Source organism: Anolis sagrei, chromosome Y, assembly GCF_037176765.1.
Source record: "Anolis sagrei isolate rAnoSag1 chromosome Y, rAnoSag1.mat, whole genome shotgun sequence".
In the NCBI taxonomy this organism is placed as follows: Eukaryota; Metazoa; Chordata; class Lepidosauria; order Squamata; family Dactyloidae; genus Anolis; species Anolis sagrei.
The window spans coordinates 55,638,541-55,664,743 of NC_090035.1; the positions used below are offsets into that span (position 1 = coordinate 55,638,541).

The following is a 26,203-nucleotide window of genomic DNA, read 5'->3' on the forward strand; positions in this document are numbered from 1 at the left end:
CTGTCAGCCGTGGCCACCCCCAGCTCCTTCAAGGTCAATCCAGTCACTTCAAGGATGCCATCCATCCATCTTGCCCTTGGTTGGTCCCTCTTCCTTTTTCCTTCCATTTTCCCCAGCATCATTGTCTTCTCTAAACTTTCCTTTCTTCTCATTATGCGGCCAAAGTACTTCATCTTTGCCTCTAATATCCTTCCCTCCAATGAGCAGTCGGGCTTTATTTCCTGAAGTATGGACTGATTGGATCTTCTCGCAGTCCAAGGCACTCTCAGAACTTTCCTCCAACACCACAGTTCAAAAACATCTATCTTCCTTCGCTCAGCCTTCCCTATGGTCCAGCTCTCATATCCGTAGATGCAGATCTTGGTTACCAGTGTGACGTCTCTACTGTCCACTATTTTATCAAGATTGATCATTGCTCTCCTTTCAAGAAATAAACATCTTCTGATTTCCTGGCTGCAGTCTGCATCTGCAGTAATCTTTGCACCTAGAAATACAAAATCTGCCACAGCCTCCACGTTTTCTCCCTCTATTTGCCAGTTATCAATCAGTCTTGTTGCCATAATCTTGTTTTTTTTTTTAAAAAAAAAGTTTAACTGCAATCCAGCTTTTGTACTTTCTTCTTTCACCTTGATTAGAAGGCTCCTCGGCTCCTCCTTGCTTTCATCCATCAGTGTTATCATCTGCATATCTAAGGTTGTTAGTGTTTCCTCCAGCATGTTTTATGCTAGCCTTGCATTTGTCAAGCCCTGCACATCATATGATGTGTTCTGCATACAAGTTGAATAGGTTGGGTGAGAGTATACAGCCCTGCTGCACGTCTTTCCCAATCCTGAACCAGTCTGTCGTTCCATTGCCTGTTTTTACTGTTGCTACTTGGTCCTTCTAGAGATTCCTCAGGAGAGAGACAAGGTGGCTTGGTATTTATTTATTTATTTGCTTTATTTCTATACCGCATTTTTCAGCCCAGTCAGGTTTACACAATACAGGTTATCACAACAATGTCATAGGCGATTAAAAAACATCATATACAACAAAGAAAATCAACAACAATTATCAAATCATGTCATAACGCCTCAATGAAATCAGATCCGTTCTCATAATCCTTCTGCCATTCCTATGTTCAATTTTACCATCTTTCTGTGTTCAGTTGCACTGTTTAGCCAAATGCTTGTTCATAAAGCCAAGTCTTAACCTTCCTCCAAAACGCCAACAACGAAGGGGCCTGTCTGATGTCTACAGGTAAGGCATTCCATAGCCGAGGGGCCACCACCGAGAAGGCCTGTCCCTCGTCCCCGCCAGACGCGCCTGTGACGCAGGCGGGACCGAAAGTAGGGCCTCCCCAGACGATCTTAATGTCCTAGTCGGTTCATAGGTGGAGATGCGTTTGGAGAGGTAAGTGGGGCCGGAACCGTTTAGGGCTTTATAGGCTAACGCCAGCACCTTGAATTGTGCCCGGTAGCAGATTGGCAGCCAGTGGAGCTGGCTCAGCAGAGGAGTGGTATGCTCCCTGAGTGCCGTTCCCGTTAGCAACCTGGGTGCCGAGCGCTGGACCATCTGAAGTTTCCGGGCAGTCTTCAAGGGCAACCCCACGTAGAGCGCGTTGCAGTAATCTATGCGGGATGTAACCAGAGCATGGACCACCGTGGCCAAGTCAGACTTCCCAAGGTACGGGCGCAGCTGGTGCACAAGTATCCCCAGACCACCAAGAACTTGCCACAATGTATTGTGATCCACACAGTCAAAGTCTTTAGAATAGTCAATAAAACAGAAATAGATCAATAAATAGGTATATAAATGCCCAAACATGCACCTAGGCAAGGGAGACAGAGCTTGGGAAAATCTCAGCATGGCTAGTGATAAGGCACCTTGCAATGCGCCCATCCTGCCTCCAGGGGGCAGTGGTATTCTCTATTGGTCCTCCTTGTTTCCCATATTCCTATTGGCCGCCAGGCGCGACTCGCCACATAAGATCCCGTTCCGGACCTCTCACGACCTTTTCCACGGCTCCAAGATGGCGGTGAGTAGCTGGCTTTGGAAGGGCTCCGCCGAGGGGAGGCCGAGAATCTGCCGCCATCCTGTCGCCACAGGGTCTTTTCCGGGAAGGGTTTCATCCGGAGGGACAGAAAAGCCCCGGGAGAAGGGCAGGCGAATCTTAGAATTGGGGGAGAGCCACATTGGCCAAGGATGGAACCGGGAAAGCGCCCAGGCCTTGCGAGGCTCTTCGGCCATTGCTGTCCAGGCTAAGTAGTTGAGCTTCAATCTTTCCATTGGGATCCACGCTTGCATTTCCTTCCTCATGTTCTGTATCTTTGGGGAGTCCCAGAGGACATCTACACTCTAGAATGTATTCAGTTTGACACTACTTTAACTTCCCTGGTTCAATGCTAAGGGATCCTGGGAGTTGCAACTTAATGAGGCCCAAGCCCTCTGGCAGAGACGGCTCAAGACCGTGCGAAACTACAAATTCTATGATGCCAAAGCTTTCAGTCATAGCAAATAGGGGGGGGGGGGGGAATCAAAGTGTGTCAATTCCGCTGTGTAGATGCACCTGGAGAGAGTGACCCCTTTGCTTTCTAATAATCAGGTGAACATAGATAGAAACAACATTATTAAATGGGTTGCTGTGAGTTTTCTGGGATGTATGGCCATGTTCCAGAAGCATTCTCTCCAGACGTTTTGCCCACATCTATGGCAAGCAATCCTCAGAGGTTGAGGGCTCTGTTGGAAAATAGGTGAGTGGGGTTTTAGTATCTATGGAATGTCTAGGGTAGGAGGAAGAATTCATGCCTTCTTGAGGCAAGTGTGAATATCGCCAATGGCCACCTTGATTATTCTAGAATCCTATACAAGACTCAATCAGGGCCAGCTAACACCTCCCAACAAAGGGCCCCCGTGCAGGAAGAAGCCAGGCTTTGAAGCTGCAAGGCCATTCAATGCTGATTCCATTCCAATTTACCTGTCCGAACGTATCTCCTTATGAACCATCTAGGAACTTAAGATTGTTGGGGGATGCCCTGCTCTCGATCCCGCCTTTCTCGCAGGCGCATTTGGCGGGGGTGAGAAACAGGGATTTCTTAGTGGTGGTCCCTTGGCTGTAGTACTCCATTCCTAGGGATTTTAGATCTGCCCCCTCCTGCTTTTTCGGAAAAGAGAAAAAAGCTGGCTCTTCGAACAAGCTTTTGGAAATGCAGCATAACAGATAAACGCAGGAATATGAAATGAGGCAGGGATAATGTGAAAATGGAGACTGAGAGGTTGGCACCCTCCATAGCAAGGCATATAGTTTTAAGAGGACAGCTTAAAACTATAAGAATAATTTGCTCTGGGTTCTAAAATGTTATACAAAAGTCTCTAAAAGTCTTTAAACCAGTGGTTCTCAACCTTTCTAATGCCGTGACCCCTAAATAAAGTTCGTCATGTTGTGGTGACCCCCAACCACATTTTCGTTGCTACTTCATAACAGAAATTTTGCTACTGTTATGAAATGTAATGTAGATGTCTGATATGAAGGATGTATTTCCATTGTTACAAATTGAACATAATTAAAGCATAGTGATTAATCACAAAAACAATATGTTTGGGGGAGTGTGGGCAACGGATGATAGGATGTGAAGTACCTTCAACCAATGCAGCTCTGACTTCCAGAGACCACAGAGACACCCCCCCCCCCCCCAAATACAGACCTGGACCAAACTTGGCACACAGAACCCTAATGGCCAATAGAAAATACTGGAGGGGGTTGGGGGCAATTGATAGTGAATTATGGGAGAGATAGTCCACCTACATCCAGAGAGCACAGTGAACCCAAATTACTATGGATCTGGACAGAACTTGGCACAAATACTCAGTATGCCCAAATCTGAAAACTGGTGGAGTTTGGGGAAAATAGACCTTGGCATTTGGGACTTCTTGGGGTGTTTAGTTCCCCAGCCATCAAAGAGCATTCTGAAATCCAACCACAATTAAATTGGACCAAACTTGAGCTGTGTGGAAGGGGACTGGGTTATCTGGGTCCCCTTCCATACAGCTGCATAAAATACACACTGAAGTGGATTATCTGGCTGTGTGGACTCAGATAATCCAGTTCAAAGCAGACAATGTGGGATTTCATTCAGATGTGTGGAAGGGGACTGGGTTATCTGGGGCCCCTTCCATACAGCTGCATAAAATACACACTGAAGTGGATTATCTGGCTGTGTGGACTCAGATAATCCAGTTCAAAGCAGACAATGTGGGATTTCATTCAGATGTGTGGAAAGGGACTGGGTTATCTGGGGCCCCTTCCATACAGCTGCATAAAATACACACAGAAGTGGATTATCTGGCTGTGTGGACTCAGATAATCCAGTTCAAAGCAGACAATGTGGGATTTCATTCAGATGTGTGGAAGGGGACTGGGTTATCTGGGGCCCCTTCCATACAGCTGCATAAAATACACACAGAAGTGGATTATCTGGCTGTGTGGACTCAGATAATCCAGTTCAAAGCAGACAATGTGGGATTTCATTCAGATGTGTGGAAGGGGACTGGGTTATCTGGGTCCCCTTCCATACAGCTGCATAAAATACACACAGAAGTGGATTATCTGGCTGTGTGGACTCAGATAATCCAGTTCAAAGCAGACAATGTGGGATTTCATTCAGATGTGTGGAAGGGGACTGGGTTATCTGGGGCCCCTTCCATACAGCTGCATAAAATACACACAGAAGTGGATTATCTGGCTGTGTGGACTCAGATAATCCAGTTCAAAGCAGACAATGTGGGATTTCATTCAGATGTGTGGAAGGGGACTGGGTTATCTGGGGCCCCTTCCATACAGCTGCATAAAATACACACAGAAGTGGATTATCTGGCTGTGTGGACTCAGATAATCCAGTTCAAAGCAGACAATGTGGGATTTCATTCATCTGTGTGGAAAGGGACTGGGTTATCTGGGGCCCCTTCCATACAGCTGCATAAAATACACACAGAAGTGGATTATCTGGCTGTGTGGACTCAGATAATCCAGTTCAAAGCAGACAATGTGGGATTTCATTCAGATGTGTGGAAGGGGACTGGGTTATCTGGGGCCCCTTCCATACAGCTGCATAAAATACACACAGAAGTGGATTATCTGGCTGTGTGGACTCAGATAATCCAGTTCAAAGCAGACAATGTGGGATTTCATTCAGATGTGTGGAAGGGGACTGGGTTATCTGGGGCCCCTACCATACAGCTGCATAAATACACACAGAAGTGGATTATCTGGCTGTGTGGACTCAGATAATCCAGTTCAAAGCAGACAATGTGGGATTTCATTCAGATGTGTGGAAAGGGACTGGGTTATCTGGGTCCCCTTCCATACAGCTGCATAAAATACACACAGAAGTGGATTATCTGGCTGTGTGGACTCAGATAATCCAGTTCAAAGCAGACAATGTGGGATTTCATTCAGATGTGTGGAAGGGGACTGGGTTATTTGGGTCCCCTTCCATACAGCTGCATAAAATACACACAGAAGTGGATTATCTGGCTGTGTGGACTCAGATAATCCAGTTCAAAGCAGACAATGTGGGATTTCATTCAGATGTGTGGAAAGGGACTGGGTTATCTGAGGCCCCTTCCATACAGCTGCATAAAATACACACAGAAGTGGATTATCTGGCTGTGTGGACTCAGATAATCCAGTTCAAAGCAGACAATGTGGGATTTCATTCAGATGTGTGGAAGGGGACTGGGTTATTTGGGTCCCCTTCCATACAGCTGCATAAAATACACACAGAAGTGGATTATCTGGCTGTGTGGACTCAGATAATCCAGTTCAAAGCAGACAATGTGGGATTTCATTCAGATGTGTGGAAAGGGACTGGGTTATCTGAGGCCCCTTCCATACAGCTGCATAAAATACACACTGAAGTGGATTATCTGGCTGTGTGGACTCAGATAATCCAGTTCAAAGCAGACAATGTGGGATTTCATTCAGATGTGTGGAAGGGGACTGGGTTATCTGGGGCCCCTTCCATACAGCTGCATAAAATACACACAGAAGTGGATTATCTGGCTGTGTGGACTCAGATAATCCAGTTCAAAGCAGACAATGTGGGATTTCATTCAGATGTGTGGAAGGGGACTGGGTTATCTGGGTCCCCTTCCATACAGCTGCATAAAATACACACAGAAGTGGATTATCTGGCTGTGTGGACTCAGATAATCCAGTTCAAAGCAGACAATGTGGGATTTCATTCAGATGTGTGGAAGGGGACTGGGTTATCTGGGGCCCCTTCCATACAGCTGCATAAAATACACACAGAAGTGGATTATCTGGCTGTGTGGACTCAGATAATCCAGTTCAAAGCAGACAATGTGGGATTTCATTCAGCTGTGTGGAAGGGAACTCTGCAATCAAAGGGCATTCTGAAACCCCAACAGCCATGGAATTGGACTAAACTTGGCACAGAGAACACCCATGAACACAAAGAGAATACTGGGGGCTCTGGGGAAAACACACCTTGGAGATTGGGAGCCTGCGTTTTCCTTCCTGCCACAGCTATCCCCTGGGAGGCGCCTGCAAACGCTGCTGCAACTCAGGGGCCGTTTGCAGCATAGAGCTTCTCCGTTCGCAGCTTCTCCGCTGGCCTGGGGATGGCTCTCCTCCGCTCCTGGGCCCGCCTACAGAAGCGGCTGCAGCCCAGCACCTGCTCCACGGAGGATGATGCCAGGAAGGTGTGCGGCTGAAAGAAGGGCATCCACTCTCTGCATAGCAACCCAGCTGTCTTTTCCTCCTCTTTCCTTGCCCCTTTCTTTCCTCTGCTCTTTCTGCCTGCACACCTTTCCCTCCTTCTCCCTTGCCCCAGACACGTTTATTTTCTTCTTCCTCGCCCCGTGTGCACGTTTTTCTCCCTCTCCCTTGCCATGTGCGTGCCCTTTTCTCCTCCCTCGACCCTCGTTCACCTTTCTTCTCCCTCACCCTGCGTGGACCCTTTTCCCCTTCTCCCTCGCCCCATGTGTGCCTTTCCACACACACCCTTGCCCCCGTGTGCCTTTTTTCCTTCTCCCTCACCCTCTGCGTGCCTTTCTCTCCTTCTCTCTCATCTTGTGCGTGCTTTTCCTTTTTTCTCCCTCACTCCGTGGGCACCTTTCTTTCCTTCGCCCTTTCCCTGCATGCATACCCTTTATCTTCCTCTCTCCCTAGCTGGGTTGCTCTGCCGAGAGAGAGAGAGCAGAGGAAAGGCCTCCTCTCCCAGTTTTCCAGGAGCCATTCGCGGGCAGGGGAGGACTTCCATCAGCCTCCGTCGAGCTGCTGCTGCTACTGGGTTGCAGCTGCTCCTCTAGGCCTGCAGCAGCAGCTCGACAGTGGAGGTGTTCAGAGGTAGGACGCCGCTGCCTCCGCCGCTCCGGGAAGGCATGCGATTATTGCTGGGCTGGGAAAGGGCTGCCGCTATCCCTATCAGGAGTGCCATTGGCTTGTGGGTCGGCCGCCATTTTGGAGGGGCGTGGCTAGCCAATGCGGCTTGGCGACCCCCAGAAAATGGCCAAACGACCCCCCGGGGGGTCGCGACCCCCAGGTTGAGAACCACTGCTTTAAACTCTAAAAGCTCTAAAAGTCTATCCTGTTGCCCATTTTAACTTTCAGAGGCTCATAACAGCCTCATGATGTTTCCCTATCCCCTCTTACTGAGGGCCCTTCCACATAGCCCTATATTCCAGAATATCAAGGCAGAAAATCCCACATTATTTGAGTGTGGACTCAGATAACCCAGTTCAAAGCAGATACTGTAAATTTCTGTCTTGCTATTCTGGTATATAGGGCTACATGGGAGGGCCTTTGGTGCTGGAAAGATTAAGATGTAGACCTGAAATTTTCTGTAAAGTGAAGCATATGTTTTTACCCTGGACAATGGTTCTCCATTCCCTTGTCTTTAAAGGCAGTCAGTCTCTTCTCCCCGTATTGATGTATTGCACAAATTTTGGAATATGTGCCATAGTTTTAGGGAGCAATCTAATGAAATGTATTAGGATATGCTTCTGGTATTTATACTCCTGGAAATATGCTGCCAGCCTTATTATGTTTTAACAAACTGCAATTATTTCCTTTTATCAGGTGTTTCAACTCTCTTGTTGTCAGAGACTAGATTGTAATAGTCAGCGAGATCGCCATATTAAAAATTTGTTTGGAATAGCGATCAGTGAAGTAAAAACATCAATACAATCTCTGAAGCAGAGATACTAATTGTTTAGCTCATTGAGTTGGTTTAGTGATACTTTACTGCTTGGTTTAAAAAAAAAAGGTTTTACAGTAATCAACATATTCAATCAACAATGGGGCATGTTGACCTTTTCTTGCTACCCAAATACAAAAAGCTCCGGCTAACACGACAACAATTATAACAGAGGGCCCCTCTACACAGCCACATAACACAAAACATCAAGGCCAAAAATCCCACAGTATTTGTTTTGAACTGGGTTATCTGAGTCCACACTGCCATATATTCCAGTTCAAAGCAGATAATGTTGGATTTTATTCAGCTGTGTGGAATGGTCCAGAGTATCTTTCCAAAAATCAACATGAGGAAGGAGTGAGCCCTTTTAACACGTTAAAAAGCACTACCAACGCACATATGACCATTGAGCCTTTGTTTAAAATCCTTCAAAGAAGGAGCTTCCACCACACTCTGAGGCAAAGAGTTGCACTGTTGAACAGCTCTCACTGTCAGGAAGTTCTTCCTAATATTCAGGTAGAATCTACTTTCTTGTAGTTTGAACCCATTACTCAATTGAATCCTTGTATCCAGAGCAGCAGAAAGAATGTCACTTTCTCTCAGCCATATCAAACTCACCAAGGGGAGAAGTAGATAGTGACAGTAAGGCAGTATATTTGTAGTGTAAATCAGGATTCTGATAATGAGAACTGAGCATGAAGATCTCACACAATATATTAATATATTCTATTTGTGTCCTGTCTTTCTCTACCCTGAAGGAGTCTCAAGGCAGCTTTACATTGCAACTATCCAATGACTTTGGACAAAAAACAGTTAGAATACACAAGTTAAGAATTAAAATTAAATGCACATTAAAACATATAAAACATTGAATTCATGCTTAAAATCATGCCATCCTCAATCTTAATCCGGGGTCGTTCCAAAGATCAATTGCACATATTTAGATGCTATCATCGCACTATAGATTAATCTCCAAAGGCTTGACCCCAGAGCCAAGTTTTCACTTTCCTTCTGAAGGCCAGGAGGGAGGGAGCTGCTATAATATCACTGGGGAGGGAGTGAATGTATAGAATGACCTCTTTAAAGCAGAACTGTACAATCTGTGGCCATCCAGGTATTTGGGCCTCCAACTCCCAAAAGCCATAGCCAGCTTTTCCAGTGGTCAGGAATTCTGGGAAATGAAGTCCAAAACACCTGAAGAGCCACAGGTTATGCAGGCCTGCTTTAAGGTATGAAGATCGATGTTGAAATGATGTGACTTTCAAACAGGTGATAGTGAGGGACTAGCCCAATACGTAGTTTCTCAATGACATAGACTGTGTACAATGTTATGCTATCTCTGTAGCAACAGTACTTTCTTGTTTCATTTTTTTTTTTTGCAGCAACAAGAGCAGGTTGAGAAGGAAAACCCCATGCGGGAGCTGCGCATCCGCAAACTCTGCCTGAATATCTGTGTTGGTGAGAGTGGGGACAGGCTTACCCGAGCTGCCAAAGTCCTGGAGCAGCTCACGGGGCAGACCCCAGTGTTCTCCAAAGGTAAACTTGATAGGAAACTGTCACAAAAGCTTTTAGTGGGTTTCAGTAGTAGAAATGCAAGAGTTTCATTAAAGTTCCTCAGAGTCCACTCTACCTCAACTTCCATGTTATGTTTCAGGTGTTTCATATTGCTTTCCAGTGTTTGTGACCTTCAAAGAAACAGTAGATTTTAAGCAGAACAATTTATGTTTTTAGTTGTGTGTTATTTTGTCTGCATATGATTTCTATCCAAACATAGATCTTCTCTTTGCACGCTGCTTGTCTCTTGCCTTGGGCTGACTTGTTAGGAAGACTTTTTCCCGTTTCAGTATACTACAATGTAATCCTCTTCCTACAACTTCACTCAAACTGACTAAAAATTGGTATATTCTGCAGCTCGATACACCGTCCGCTCCTTTGGGATCAGGAGAAACGAAAAGATTGCCGTCCACTGCACTGTACGTGGGGCCAAAGCCGAAGAGATCTTGGAGAAAGGCTTGAAGGTGAGTTCTCATCCCTTCTGGACAAGTTTCTCACTGAACTTGCCATCATTTGAAAGGAGGGCAAGCAGTAAAGCCGATGCCTCTGTTTCAGGTGCGTGAATATGAGCTGAGGAAGAATAACTTCTCCGACACCGGCAACTTTGGTTTTGGAATTCAGGAGCACATTGATTTGGGCATAAAATATGATCCTAGTATTGGTATCTATGGCTTGGACTTCTATGTGGTTTGTATTCTCAGTTTACCTTTTTGCATTGGTAACAGTAATCCGAGGTTTTACGTTGTTATAGCAGACGTGGGCAGAGTACCGGCCTGGTCCCCTAAAGCCCTTTTTGCACTCCTCAGCCTCTCCATATTCCCAGTCCAATTTCTATCCCCCCCCCCCACCCCTTTGTTGTTAGTTTCCTTGCCATAGCCTGTTTAGTTTGATTTTCGGTAAAATTGGTTTTTCAGTCTTCTTTTTTAATACTAAAAACTAATATCTCTTCTTGGGATTCATCAGGCATAAAGTCTGTTATTTTTATGTATTTTATTTAATTGTATAAGTTTTATTATGTTGCTATGCCTTGACTTTGTTGTACCCCCCCTCCCAATCCCAATCCTTTAGGAGAGGCAGATAATAAATAAAATGTATTAATTATTGTCAGTAGATTTTTACATACAATATGGGGAATGGGTTGCTTTGAGTTTTCTGGGGTGTTAACATGTTCCAGAAGCATTCGCTCCTGGCTATACCTAAGGTAGACGTCCTCAGAGTTTGTGAGGTTTGTTGGAAACAAGTCAAGTGGGGTTTATATATCTGTGGAATGTCCAGGGTGGGAGAATTATTGTCTGTTTGAGGCTAATGTGAATGTTGCAATTGATAACCTTGCAGCTTCAAGACTTGGCTGCTTCCTGCTTGGGGGAATCTTTTGCTGGGATGTGAATAAGTGGCCCTTATTGTTTTCTGTCTGGAATTCCCCTGTTTTGAAAGTGTTCTTCATTTACTGTCCTGATTTTAAATACTGGTAGCCAGAATTTGTTCATTTTCATGGTTTCCTCCTTTGTGTTGAAACTGTCCACATTCTTGTGGATTTCAATGGCTTCTCTGTGTAATCTGAAATAGTGGTTGGAGTGGTCCAGCACTTCTGTGTTCTTAAATAATATACTGTGTCCGGGTTGGTTCACCTGGTGCTCTGCTATGGCTAACTTTTCTGGTTGAAGTAATCTGCAGTGCCTTTCATGTTCCTTGATTTGTATCTGAGCAATGCTACATTTGTGTGGTGGTCTCTATGTAGACTGGTCCACAACTGCATGGTAGATGGACTCCTGCAGAGGTGAGAGGATCCCTCTTGTCCTTTGCTGAACATAGCATTTGTTGGATTTTCTTCGTTGGTCTATAAATAGTCTGTAGGTTGTGTTTTTTCATCAGCTTCCCTATGCGGTCAGTGGTTCCCTTGATGTATGCCAAGAACACTTTTCCTCTGGGTGGATCTTTGTCTTTCTTTTCCTGTCTAGTTTTTGGTCATGCAGCTCTTCTGATTCTGTAGTGGAGTCTCAATTGGCGTGTAGAGCCCAGTTTAGGTGGTTCAATTCACCTTGGAGGAGGTGGGGTTTGCAGATTCTTTTTACACGGTCTGCCAGGACTTTAATTATGCTTCATTTCTGACTTGGGTGATGGTCAGAGTTTTTATGTAGGAATCTTATCAGGTTGTGTAGGTTTTTTTGTAAACAGTGTGGTCCAATTGTTGATTGGGTTTGCAGAAGACTAGGATATCTAGAAAAGGCAGTTTTCCTTCACTTTCTTTCTCCATGGTGAATTGGATGTTTGGGTGGATGTTGAGGTGGCCCAGGAAGTTGTTCAGTTCTTCTCCATAGCTCCAAATGGTGACTGTGTTATCCACTAGGCCTGGGAAATCCATGGTTCTAAATTGTTCTAGAGTACTTACAAAACTAAAGCTCTGGTGGTGAAAATTGCAGAACTCTAACAAAACTTTCAAAATTTAATTATTATTTAATTATTGGCAATTTTTTATGACAGAACCAATTAGGAACTGCCATTTATAATGAAATTTTGAGAGTTTTGTTAGAGTTTTGAAATTTTCACCACCAGAACTATAGTTTTGTAAGTACTTTAGAACCATTTAGAACCTTGCATTGTCCAGTCCTATTATCCACATATCTGAACCATATAGTGGGTATTTTTGTTGCTGTTTCCAGGGATGGTTTTTCCAAGTGTTACATGTAGAAACTTGCTATGACCGAGCTGAGAGTTCTCCCCATGGCTACTCAATTTTTCTGTTTATAGAATTTATTGTCCTACTAGAATTAGTTTGTGGTGAGGCAATGATGAAACATAGCAGACCACCTGATGAACCAACCTAGACACAACATATTATTTGAGAACACAAAAATGCTGGACCATTCTAACCACCACCATATCAGACTACACAGAGAAACCATTGAAATCCACAAGCTTGTGGACAATTCAGCAGAAAGGGGGAAACCATGAAAATGAACAAAATCTGGCTACCAGTATTAAAATCTAAAGTCAGGAGAGTAAATAAAAAGCAACACTCAAAAAGTAGGGGGATTCCAGATAAACAATCAGGGCCAGCGAATCACCTCCCAGCAAAGGATTCTCCCAGGCAAGGAGCAGCCAGGTTTTTAAGTTGAAAGGCTATTTAATGCTAATCAGGATAGCCACTTGCAACATTCACACTTGTCTCAAACAGACAAGAGTTCTTTCTCCCACACTAGACATTCCACAGATATATAAACCCCACCCTCCTAGTTTCCAAGAGACCTCACAACCTGAGGATTCGTGCTATAGATGTGGGCGAAATGTCAGGAGAGAATGCTTCTGGAACATGGCTGCACAGCCCGGAAAACTCACTGCAGCCCAGTTATTTCAGACATAAAAACCTTCAACAACACAATATGGAGAATGTGTCTTTGGCTTCTCTTGCTTATGTGTTATCCATCTGATAGGCAAGGAGTTGCAATGGATGTTCTGATGGTTGCACCAGCTTCCTCCTGAAGGAGGAGGTAGAAGCATCCGCTTTTTGCCTCAGCCAGAAGCTAAATGGACCTCCTTCACCTGATCCAGAGGCTGGCTCTTAAAAGAAGATTTGGGGTGGAGGGAAGGTGCTGGCTGTTAAGGTGGCCTGTGATTCCATAGGATCTGTGTATACAGACCAGTCATAGATGACAAATTCTAGAGAATTTCAGTAAAGAATATCAACCAAATTATTTCGTCTTGGACTTGCACTGCATCTAAATTTAATAGTATCATCTACTGCTTGTCATCTACCATATCAAGCACTCAGTTCTCTTTTAATCTCTTCTAGTGCCTTCTCAATTACCACTCTGACATAATGAGAATTTAGCTGGAAAGGTTTGTAAAAATTGACTTTTGGGAGTAAATAAGAGTTATTGTTAACTTCTGTAGGTTCTGGGCAGGCCCGGTTTCAGCATTGCTGACAAAAAGCGCCGAACTGGGAGCATTGGGGCCAAGCACAGAATCGGCAAAGAGGAAGCTATGCGGTGGTTTCAGCAGAAGGTAAGTCCTGTTGACGGAAAGGAAGGTTTTTGCTCAGCTTTGTTGAGCTGTTCTTCTTAGTAAAGCATATCTAAAGATGAACTGTTCACATCTCCAGCGATGCTGTGATCAATCAGAAACATCTTAATTAAGTGTGTTAGAATTCCAGTAAAAATAGCAAGGAATTCCTGAAATTGTCCATAAAACAGAAGTGTGTTTCTAGTTGCCTTCCACGTGTTTTTGGACTACCTAGCTACCTATCTGATGTATGACTGTATTGGTTGGTTTTTGGGATAAATTTCCCCCATTCCTGGTTGTTTAAACTAGGAATGGGCAAGCTTGGGCCCTCCAGGTGTTTTGGACTTCAACTCCTACAATTCCTAACAGCCGGTAGGCTGTTAGGAATTGTGGGAGTTGAAGTCCAAAAGACCCGGAGAGCCCAAATTTCCTAGGTTTGTGTTGAAGTAAAGTGTGAATTTAGCTTCTTTTGGGGCTAAATTCACACAAACTTTTGTTGTGAAGTCTCATGAGATGCAAATAATACTTAAAAGGTCACACAGCACATTAGAGTGGCATTTATCAACATCTCTTCTTTAACAATCTTCTATCAACAAACTTATGCCCTCTTGCTTTGGAAGGCACAAAAAAAAATCGAGCTAGAAAAACTACATCTGTGCTTCCCACCTTCCCGTTCTATGCAAAAAAGATTATTCTTCCAACTACTTTTCCATTTCTGCTGTTGATAGGGAAATGATATGAAGATCACACTTTTATTACTTACCTCTGGTACCTTTCTTCTCTTGCAGTATGATGGCATCATCCTTCCTGGTAAATAAATGGTTTCCTCTATTCAAAAAGAGCCAATAAACTTTTTCCACTGTTCCAATAATTTGCTGTCGTGTGTTTTGTACTGGTTCTCTTCTTAGATGGCTGGGCCCGTCTGTCTGCATTGTTATGTTTCTCCTCTTTTTAAACAAAAAACCCTATAAATCATAGGTTCCTTGAGTAGGAAGAGACCTCTTGTGTCATCCAGTCCAACCCCTTCCTGCCAAGAAGCAGCAACATAGCATTCAAACCACCCCTGACAGATGGCCATCCAGCCTATGTTTAAAAGCCTCCAAAGAAGGAGCCTCCACCACACTCCGAGGCAGAGTTCCACTGCTGAACAGCTCTCACTGTTAGGAAGTTCTTCCTAATGTTCAGGTGAAATCTTTATTGTTTGTGTCCTCTGTGAAATGCGCACCTATGGGTTTTCCTGTGTGCCTGCACAGCAATCCGGAACATTCTAAAGATTTAATGAATTTTTAATGATTTTTTTGAGACAATATAGGCCCCGCCCCCCTGGTATATAGGCCGGAGGCATGGCTTGGCCAGATTTTCCTTTTTCCGTGCCAAACTAGCAGCATCTAAGAATTTCTCTCTCTTGTGCCTGTTGGACTTCGGATTCCCCATATCGATTACCTACCTTCTCCAATCCTGACCACGGACCGGCTGATGATTCTTTTTCTTTCAGACGAGCTAGAATGTCTTCCCTTTATTTTAAAAAACTGCTCAGCCTGTGGAGTTAACCTTCCAGAAGCTGATAGGCATACTAAATGCCTCCTTTGTTTGCAAGAGTCCCATAATTTACAAACCTGTGAAATATGCCTGAGCTTCACTACCAGAGCTCGAAAAGGCAAGGAAGCCAGACTAAAAGCCCTCCTATATGAGCGCGCTTTAGCTCCCCATCCAGCTCCCGTTCCCAGCCAATCCTCTCCCTTACAACAATCTCCTCAGCCTCCCTCCCCATGTGTTGGGGATAGGCGTGACTCTCCCTTGGCAAGCGCTTCCCCAATAGAGCCACCAAAAAAGAAACAAAAAACCTCCAAACAGACCACAAGGTCTTCAAAATCTAAAGAAAAATCCAATAAACAGAAAAGGAACGGCAACTCACTGGCGGTCAGCCCTTCAGCCCCCCTGCACTGGAACCGATGCCCCAACCTCACGGTTCCACACTCAAGCTCCAGGAGCCTCTGCCTACCTTATTTGAAATGGAGGATCCCCCTCAACTCCCCCCGCTCGAACTCCTTGACCCTCATATTATGTTGGAAGCCCATTCTACGGCTGATCCTTCAGTCTCTCCTCCCCTTCCCCCCTCCCAATCCTCCCTACCTCCTTTTCCAGACATGCCTGAGTCCCTAGTACCGCAGGAGACTCCTTCCCCTGCTCAACCCAGGCCTCCAGCGCAGTCTTCCCGACAGTGCCATCACTCCCCATCCCCTGAGCAGGATGACCCTCCAAGTCCTTCCCCTCACCCCACCAAAAGGACCCACTCTCTTTCCCCAGAGCACTACTACCCTTACCAAGAATATCCTTACCATCTTTATCCCCCCCCCCATGTACCCTTATTTTTACCCTCCTCCTCCTGATCATACCAGAGGATTCAACACCCCCCACCCACCTGACCCTAGATACCCGCAGCCACCCCTTGCACCTCCCACTGCTACACTGCCTCAGCCCCCAGAACAACATACTGATCCAAATCCCCAACCACTCCCCTTGGAACCACCCCTCCTTCCTCAACCAGACTCAGAAACTATTAATTTGGAATCCACAGATGATACTCCTATCCCTCAGGACCCTCACCCAGACCCTGACCCTTCCCCTCAGCAATCAGAAGACTTCAAAAAATTCTCAGCCCTCTTAATACGACTCTCCAGAGCCTTGAATCTCTCTACACCTGAGCCTACAGATAAAGTTTGAGACCCATGTTTCACATCAGTAGAAAAACAAGCAGCTGCATCCACTGTATTGCCCACTTTGCCTTATTTACTTAAAATTCTTAAAAATACAGGAGTTGCTCCAGCTATGGTTCCAGCAACCTCCAAAAGCGCAGAAAACGTATACCATATTAATCTTTCCTCGGCTTCATGGCTATCTAAGATGCCTAAAGCAAACTCTGTAGTAACTGATGCCTAACCAAAACCTGTACAAAGGAACCAGTCTTCCCCCTCTGACAAAGAAGGGAAAAAATTGGATGCCATGGCAAGGAAATTTTATTCCTCAGCATGCCTTTTTGCACGCATGGCTCATGGAGTTTATATGAGTGTTTACCAAACCTTCTTATGGGACAAAATTTCTCCCTATTTGGACTTACTACCTCCATCTGAACAACCCCCTATTTATTATTTATTATTATTTATTTACTTTGCTTATATACCGCTGTATCTCAAGCCCGAAGGCGACTCACAGCGGTTCACAAACAGTAGAAACAGTAGAAACAGCATTGGTTCCATACAACATATAACAATTGACTTAACACATTATCCATACATTACCAATAAGCAATTACAATGCACAATTATTACAAAAAACAACCGTACCCAATCTTCTCATCATCCAAGCGTAGTCCAGATTCGTCGTCCATTGTTCCATTCCTATGTTCCATTACCAGATTGTACTAAATTACTCAAACGCCTGCACAAACATCCAGGTCTTCACCTTTTTGCGGAATACCATTAGAGATGGTGCTAGTCTAATGTCCGTAGGAAGGGCGTTCCACAGCCGAGGAGCCACCACCGAGAAGGCCCTATCGTCCCCACCAGCCGAGCTTGAGAAGCAGGCGGGATCGAGAGCAGGGTCTCCCCGGAAGATCTCAAACTCCTGGTGGGTTCATAGGCAGAGATGCGGTCAGATAGGTAGCTTGGGCCGGAACCGTTTAGGGCTTTAAAGGCCAACGCCAGCACTTTGAGTTCAGCCCAGTAGCAGATCGGTAGCCAGTGGAGTTGGCGCAACAGGGGGGTTGTATGCTCCCTGCGCTCCGCTCCTGTTAAAATCATGGCTGCCGAGCGTTGGACTAGTTGGAGCTTCTGAGCTGTCTTCAAAGGCAACCCCACGTAGAGAGCGTTGCAGTAGTCTAAACGGGATGTAACCAGAGCGTGGACTACCGTGGCCAAGTCAGACTTCCCAAGGTACGGGCGCAGCTGGCGCACAAGCTTTAGCTGTGCAAATGCTCCCCTGGTCACCGCCGAAACCTAAAAAAAAAAAAAAAGCTTTTAAACAAGAAGCTTTACTCCTATCACGCCCACAAAAAGATCTAGCAAAGCATACAGCTGATATTTCAGGCAAGCTTATAGCAGGCTTAATTCGGCCAATTCGTGAACACCCTGAAGAAAATTCCAAAATGTTCTCCTGACTTGGTAAACATGGGTTCCAAGGTAGACGGCCCTCCTGGATAGAAGGTGGTGCTGTTGAACGCCAGGTCTGTCAATGGCAAAACAACAATCTTTCAGGATCTAATACTTGATGAAAAGGCAGATCTGGCGTGCATTACAGAGACCTGGTTGGACGAGGCTGGAGGGGTTAATCTCACTCAGCTCTGCCCACCAGGTTATGCCGTGCAGCACCAACCGAGATCCGGGGGGCGGGGAGGTGGAGTTGCAATAGTCTATAAAGATTCCATCTCCTTGATCAGGGGCCTGGCTTTACAGTCGACCTTGTTTGAATGTGTCCACTTGAGGTTAGGAGACCGGGACAGAATAGGGCTGTTGTTGGTGTACCGACCACCCCGCTGCACCACGACCGCCCTATCTGAGTTTGCAGAGTTGGTCTCGGGCCTGGCATTGGAGTCCCGGCGGCTTGTAGTGCTGGGGGACTTCAATGTCCATGCAGAGACCACTCTTTCAGGAACGGCTCAGGACTTCATGACCACCATGGCAACTATGGGGCTGTCCCAGCTAATATCTGGCCCTACCCACTGTGCTGGACACACACTTGACTTGGTCTTCTGTCAGGGCTGGCAAGAAGGTGGTGGTGCGGAGGAGCTGTCAATCTCTCCTTTGGACAGACCACCACCTGATCAAGTTTAGATTTGCTGCAACTTCTAATCTCCGCAGGGGTGGTGGACCTATTAAGATGGTCCGCCCCAGGAGGCTTATGGATCCAGAAGGACTCCTGATGGCTCTTGGGGATGTTTCCGCTGCCTTGGATGGTGATTCTGTCAATCCTCCCAGCTGCCAGCTCTTTTGCAAGGGAACAGGGCTGTTGATTTTAAATTGCCTGATGTGAAAGCCTTGCGGGGGCCGACTGCTGGGATACGGAATCCAGCCGAGAAACCCCAAAGGAAGGTGGCTGCTGACCTGAGGGGGTATGCTTTGAGCCAAGGGACCATGGGAGGGAGTTTTACGGGGGAAGGAGCAAGTGCAAGAAAGTCATAGGAAGACTCACTTACTTTGCCCACCAATGGCTCCGCTGGTTTGTCCCACTTCCTTTCTGATACTGGGCTGGGGGCCAGGCCAGCCTGCCCGAAAGGGCTGTGAAACGCCTTGCTTGCTGCACGACACCTTCATGTGACTCCCCACGCAGTACTCACATGCGTGGTCGAAGTGGCAACGGGCCCTTTGACACTTGCCCATGTTGAACTCCCAACAGATCGCCCACCTGGCGTCTCTGTTATCCCAACCTCGCTCATACCTCCCTGTCTCAGGCTTGCCCCTGATGCTGGGCCCAACCTCTGTGAGCCAGATGTCACGGTTGATGAGGTCCCACCTGGCTCGAGCACTTTGGGATGCCCTTTTGCAAAATGTGGTATCGTATGCTATGGTTGCTGCCTCCCCCGCTAGCTGCCTGGCCCTCATGACATGAGCCTGATGATTGACTAGGTGCCAACCACGCTCAGGGAAAGCTGCTACCCCCCCCCCCCCAGTAAACTGTGTAGTCGGACATCCAATTGACAAAGGAATGCTCCATGGGCCTAGCACTATCCCTTTTCTTGTGCCTTCTCTTTGTGGGGGGTTCCCGGCCCTCCTCGAGGTTTTAGGGGGGAGAAAATGTCCACATAATAGCCTCTAAGGATCTTACTCCTGAGGCGGGGGAAGGGTGCGTCCCAGGGGGTCCTCATTGTCTAAAAAGGGGGGGTGGAAGTAACTGAGAGGGAGACTTACCTCCTCTCATCCCGCTGGAGGTGTTGGTGCTGCCTGAGTCAGCTCTGCTCCTGATGGCTCACTGAGGTAGCCCAGGCACTAGGGCTGCTGTCCTCCAGTAATTATCCCTGTCTACTGGATCAAGAGCATACTCACTCTCTGAGGAGTCACTATCTGATGTGTAGTTGTGGTAGCGCCTGGAAGACCGATGCTTCTTCCTACGAGTGCTGCTGGTACAGTGATCACGCTGAACCTCCGCTTCTTCCTCACTGGATGCGGATTCGCTGTGCTCAGTCTCGCTGGACATGGGTTCAGGTGTTTCCCTGGGCCGCCTGTGTTTCTTGCCAGGGTACTCCTTCTCTTTGGGTGAGGAGGTTCCTGGTCCATTCTCGGAGAAAACCTTGGACTCCAACTTACCCATCCTGTCTACTAGTTTTTCAGTATTCTTGGGAGATCCCCTCCAGAATGTTGTCGCCCTACTCGGTAAAGCACCCGCTGGGGGCACTGGTTGGACCTGGTTTTGTCGCTGGCTGCCGGGATCTCCCCTGCTCCGCATCTCCTCTCCCTTTTGCCGGCTGAGCTGGTATCTCTAAAACTTGCTCTGGTGAAGCTGCCTCCTTGCATGCCGTTGTCCGTGGGGCCATTCTGATGGAGTGGTGCAAAGACACAATGTTACTGCTGCTGTTGCTGCTGCTGCTGCCGCCGCCGCCAAATTCGCCTTCTCTTCTCCGCACAACTCGAAGCAGGCCTGGTACCTATTTAAGGCTGCTGGGCACAAGGTGCAACCAGCCCCTGGCAAATGTCAGGTGCTGGGTGGGGCTGGCCGCTGGTTGGCCAGCTGACCCAGTGGCGGGAAACTTCCCGCCATGCAGGGGCTTCTGGGAAAGAGAAGCCCCTGCTAACAACATGGCCAGAGGGAAGGGCACCCCCACCACAACAGGCCTTGCCCGGTAAGTCGGGCAATGAATTTTTCTGACCCAGCCCCTGGCCTTTTACTTTCCTCTCTTTGTCATCTTGGAATCTTGGAATTGAGGCTGGCCAATCAGAGACCATATGCAAATTTCATTCTCTCATGTCTCCGTTTCTGTCATGAACCCTTTTCTCCACCAAGGGCTCCTGTAAAGCTGGCCAATCAGAGACCATATGCAATATTGGCCAATCAGATAGGCCAATCAGAGACCATTATAAAATAGCACCACAGCAGCATCCAATCAGAATCTTGGAAGCTGGCCAATCAGAATGTTGGCGCATACACCGCCACACTGCCACATCTCTGTCCGCCGCATACAAACTTTGACTTTTATTATATACATCTATCTTATCTATGTATATATTGATAGATATATAGATATAGATATAGTCTAGCTGCCCGGGTTATTTAAGAAAGGCATTGTGTATCAAGGCTGGTCTTTATCAGTTATTTATATGACTCGCAGTGGTCTCAGGAAGTTAGTGAAGGTACTGAAAGTCCCATCATCCGTGGTCCATCCTCCAAATTGCACCAGAATGGAGAGTGGGTCGTGGGGGCTTTGTGCGCCAAGTTTTGTTCTTGATCAATCATTGGATGAGGGTCACAGTGGTCTCAGAAAGTGAGTTTAGGTACTGCAAGTCCCATCCTCCATAGTCTGTTCTCCCCCAAACCTCACCAGAATGTTGAGTTGACCAAGGGGACTCTCTGTGCCAAGTTTGGTCTTTCTTGGTTTTTGGATAAGTGTCGCTGTGGTTTCAGGATGAGATTGAAGGTACTGGAAGTCCCATCATCCATCGTCCTTCCTCTTCCAAATAGCATCGGGATGTAGAGTGGGTCATGGGGGCTCTATGTGCCAAGTTTGGTCTTGATTGGACATTATATGAGGGTTGCAGCAGTCTTGGGAAGGGAGTGGAGGTACTTGAAGTCCCATCATCCATGGTCTGTCCTCCTCGAAAGTGCACCAGGATGTAGAGTGGGTCATGGGGACTCTGTGTGCCATGTTTGGTCTTGATCAGTCATTGGCGAGGGTCTCAGTGGTCTCAAGAAGTGAGTGAAGTGACTGCAAGTCCCATCATTCATTGTCAAATTCTTCCAAGCCACGCCAAGATGTAGAGTGGGTCATGCGGGCTCTGTGTAAATTGTGGTCCTGATCCATCATTGTTGGCAGTTGTAATGGTCTTAGGAAGGAAGTGCAGGTATTGCAAGTCCCATCGTCCATGGTGCATCCTCCTCCAAACTGCACCAGGATGTAGAGTGCGTCATAGAAACTCAGTGTGCCAAGTTTGGTCTTTATCGGTAATTGGATGAGGGTTGCAGTGTTCTCAAGAATTGAGCAAATATACTGCAAGTCCCATAATCCATGGTCCATCCCTGGCCAAACCACACCAGGACGTAAAGTGGGTCATGAGAGGTCTGTGTGCTAAGTTTGGTCTTCATCAGTCATTGGATGAGGTTAACGGTGGTCTCAGAATGAGAGTGATGGTACTGCAAGTCCCATCATTCATGGTTCATTCTCCTCCAAACTGCAGTAGGATGTCGAGTAGGTCTTGCAGGCTCTGTGTGCCAAGTTTGGTCTGTATTGGTAATTTTCTGACCCAGCCCCTGGCCTTTTCCTTTCCTCTCTTTGTCATCTCAAAAACTTGTAATGTGGCTGGCCAATCAGAGACCATATGCAAATTTCCTTCTCTCATGTGTCCGTTTCTGTCATGAACCCTTTTCTTCACCAGGGGCTCCTGTTGAAGTTGGCCAATCAGAGACCATATGCCAATAGCACCACAGCAACAGCCAATCAGAAAGCAGGCACATACCCGGTCGCATCGCCACATGTCCGCCGCATACAAACTTTGACTTTTATTATACAGTATTAATAGATAGATAGAGATAGAGATAGAGTAGATATAGATCTAGATTATATTATAATATAGTATAATTTTATATCATATATTACATTATATTATAATATATGATTATATTAAATTATATGAATTATATTATCTATATAAATAAAAATGTAATGTTTGTTTGTGGGATTAAAAGTACTCAGAAACCACTGGACGAATTGACACCAAATTTGGACACAAGACATCTAACAACCCAATCTATTTCCTTCACTCAAAAAAATGATTTTTTTCATTTGGAAGTTGTAGTTGCTGGGATTTATAGTTAACTTACAATCAAAGAGCATTCTGAACTCCACCAATTATGGCATTGAGCACCGGGATTGTGGCGCAGCTGGCTGAGTTTCAGCTACATTAAGATCACTCTGACCAAAAGGTCATGAGTTCGAAGTCAGCCCGGGCTGGAGTGGGTGTCTATCCCACTGTTGTTGACCTTTGCAACCCGAAAGACAGTTGCATCTGTCAAGTAGGAAAATAAGGTACCACCTTGTGTGGGAGGCTAAATTAACTAATTTATGAGGCCATAAAGAAAACTCCGGGATGTGGAATGCGGAAAAACTTCATCGGTGTCACTGATCGATGATGAAAGCAGCAGCTCCCCTGGCGGCCTGAAAAAGTTAAATAGCCTCTGTGTATTGTCTGTATTTGTTGTCTGTCAAACTGGCATTGAATGTTTTGCTTATATTTGTATACTGTAATCTGCCCTGAGTCCCCTGTGGGGTGAGAAGGGCGGAATATAAAAATTGTAGATAAATAATAAATTGAACCAAATGTGTCATACAGGACTCTCATGACCAACAAAGAACACTAGAAGGGTTTGGTGGGCATTGACCTTGAGTTTCGGAGTTGTTGTTCACCTATATCAAGAGAGCACTGTGGACTCAAACAATGATGAAACTGGACCAAACTTGGCACAAATATTCCATATGCCCAAATATGAACACAGATGGAGCTTGGGGGAAATACACCTTGACATTTGGGATTTGTAGTTACTGGAATTTATAGTTCACCTACAAGCAAAGAGCATTCTGAATCCCACAAACGACAGAATTGGGCCAAACCTCCCACACAGAACCCCCATGACCACCAGAGTGGGCCACAGCAATGCGTGGCTGGGAATGACCAGTATATAATAAAAATTCATTTTACATATTATTATATATTATTACAATATTATTAAATGATATATATTATTATATTATTTATATATTATGATTATGATTTTTTAAACATTATTTTTCCAGGCTTCGACTTGTGCAAAGTAGGTCAGGAAGAGGTCATCTTGAAGATGGGGAAGCAGGCTGGGCAACGCCCCTTGACCTTCGCCCTCCAGGCCCTCATGACCCTCTTTGGTAAAGAGGATAAATATTTATCTCAATTCAATTCTAATATTTTTCCACATGAAATTGTAATATTTTTCCCGATTAAATTCTATGTTTTCCTCAAAGGTCGTTGGCTCATCTATCTCTTCTTTCTAATATTTTTTAAATGAAATTATAATATTTTTCTACATTAAATTGTAATATTTTCCCCGATTAATTTCTATGTTTTCCTCAAAGGCCATTGGGTCACCCATCTCTTCTTTCTAATATTATTAAAATTAAGTTATATTGTTTTTCTACATTAAATTATAATAATTTTTCCTGATTAAATTCTACATTTTCCTCAAAGGCCATTCATTGGTTCATTTATCTCTTCTTTCTAATATTTTAAAAATTAAATTTTGATATTTTTCCTGATTAAATTCAACGTTTTCCTTAAAGGCTATTGAGTCATCTGTCTCTTCTCTCTAATGTTTTCCCGTATTAAATTCTAATATTTTTTAATTCTGTTTTCCTTAAAGGGCATCAGCTCATCTATCTCTTCTTTCTAATATTCCCCCTCATTAATTTTATTATTTTTCTTGACTAAATTCTAAATTTTCCTCACAGGGCATCGGCTCATTTATCTCTTCTTTCTGATATTTTTCCTCATTAAATTCTAATATTTTTCTTGATTAAATTCTACATTTTCCTCAAAGGACATCGGGTCATCTATCTCTCCTTTCTAATATTATTAAAATTAAATTCTAATATTTTAACACATTAAATTGTAATATTTTTCCTGATTAAATTCTATGTTTTCCTTAAAGGGCATTGGCTCATCTATCTCATTTTTAATATTTAAAACCTCATTAAATTCTGTTATTTTTCCTTATTAAATTCCTATATTCTATGTAGGACATCAGGTCATTTATCTCTAACATTAAATTGTAATATTTTTTTTCTGATTAAATTCTAATATTTTAGTAAAGGTAAAGGTAAAGGTAGTCCCCTGACATTAAGTCCAGTCATGTCTGACTCTGGGGTGTGGTGCTCATCCCCATTTCTAAGCCGAAGAGCCAGCGTTGTCCTTAGACACCTCCAAGGTCATGTGGCCGGCATGACTGCATGGAGCGCCGTTACCTTCCCGCCGGAGCGGTACCAATTGATCTACTCACATTTGCATGTTTTCGAACTGCTAGGTTGGCAGAAACTAGGGCTGACAGCGGAAGCTCACGCCGCTCCCCGGAATCGAACCTGCGACCTTTCGATCAACAAGTTCAGCAGCTCAGAGTTTTAACCCACTGCGCCACCGGGGGCTCCTAATATTTTTAGTATATATATATATATATTTCTGTGTTCAGACTGGGCGGAGGTACCTTTTGCCTCAGCTCCATCCCTCTGCCTAGATGGCCACTTGGCCCTTCGTCGGACGCCCTGTCCCTTTACAGCCTCAACTCCATCGCTTCATCGGCCAGAAGGACCAAAGGCGACGAGGAGGATGAAGAGGACGAGGAAGACGACTACGGTGGCTTCTCCATTGTCACCAGCGAGGCCGTGACCTTTGCCCCCAGCCCCAACTCCCCCTTTCAGAAGGTCAAGAAGGTTCTAGAAGGTGGCAGTTCAAACGCGGAGAAGGCAGAGTGGCGATTGTCCAAGGGAAGCGTCTTCCGATGCCTAGTTTCAAATCGCAACCTCGCAATCCCTGAGAGGGGCCTCCAAGTGTTGCTCAACCTCTCCCCTAGGCATGGGGCTGACAGCTTGACCACCGCTGTACAGTCCATGCATCTCAATGGGCAAAACAGCTGCTTCTTCCAGTCCCCCGCTGGACGGTGCCTCTTCCCCCAAGTGCTGAACCTGCTGGCAGTCACTCAACTGGGGGCCTTGTTAAGGGGTCAACCAGGGGTCGGGGTATTTGGACCATAAGGAGAGTCAGAGGATCAGGTTATCTCTTTGGATTATTCAGACCCTGGTGGAGATTGAGTTCATGTAAGGTCAAGAGGTCATTTGGTGACCACCAGTAAAGTTAAAGGGTCAGTCAAGGGATCAGATGATTGAATCTTAGGAATATCTCTACGGATTATTCAGATTCTGAAGGACATTGCAATCAGTAGGTCAATTCAGTTAAGGTCAAGAGGTCACCCCTCGTAATGTGAAGAGGTCAGTCATGAGGTCAAGAGGTCATCTCTTCAGATTATTTGGACTGGAAGGAAGGAGTGGACAGTGAAAAGTCATTCGACGACCCTATGAGGTCAATCACAGAGTCAGACAATTGGGTCGTATGGTCAACTGGTCAAGGGGTTGTATTATGGGGTCTTCAGGTCATCTCTATGGATTATTTGGGCTCTGATAGACATTAAGTTCAAGAGGTCATTTCAGTTAAGGTCAAGAGGTCAATCAT

General features: G+C 45.5%; 1 protein-coding gene across 2 annotated transcripts; it reads left to right on the forward strand.

The window, feature by feature from the left end:
• The first annotated feature begins 1,923 nt into the window (after positions 1-1,923).
• Positions 1,924-23,948, forward strand: LOC137095194 (large ribosomal subunit protein uL5-like). Of its 2 annotated transcripts, none has more exons than XM_067461573.1 (6): positions 1,924-2,017; positions 9,581-9,734; positions 10,110-10,216; positions 10,308-10,439; positions 13,644-13,754; positions 23,746-23,948. In XM_067461573.1, exons 1-6 carry the CDS (start codon positions 2,012-2,014, stop codon positions 23,764-23,766), a joined length of 531 nt encoding a protein of 176 aa, XP_067317674.1. In that variant the 5' UTR covers positions 1,924-2,011; the 3' UTR covers positions 23,767-23,948. The 2 variants fall into 2 exon arrangements, with proteins under 2 accessions (XP_067317674.1, XP_067317673.1); XM_067461572.1 differs by lacking the exon at positions 23,746-23,948 and adding an exon at positions 14,540-14,622.
• Positions 23,949-26,203: the final 2,255 nt, after the last annotated feature.

Coding starts and splice junctions, on each gene's coding strand:
- LOC137095194 (XM_067461572.1), top strand. Junction 10,217..10,307: donor TCTTGGAGAAAGGCTTGAAG/GTGAGTTCTCAT, acceptor CCTCTGTTTCAG/GTGCGTGAATATGAGCTGAG. Junction 10,440..13,643: donor ATGGCTTGGACTTCTATGTG/GTTTGTATTCTC, acceptor TAACTTCTGTAG/GTTCTGGGCAGGCCCGGTTT.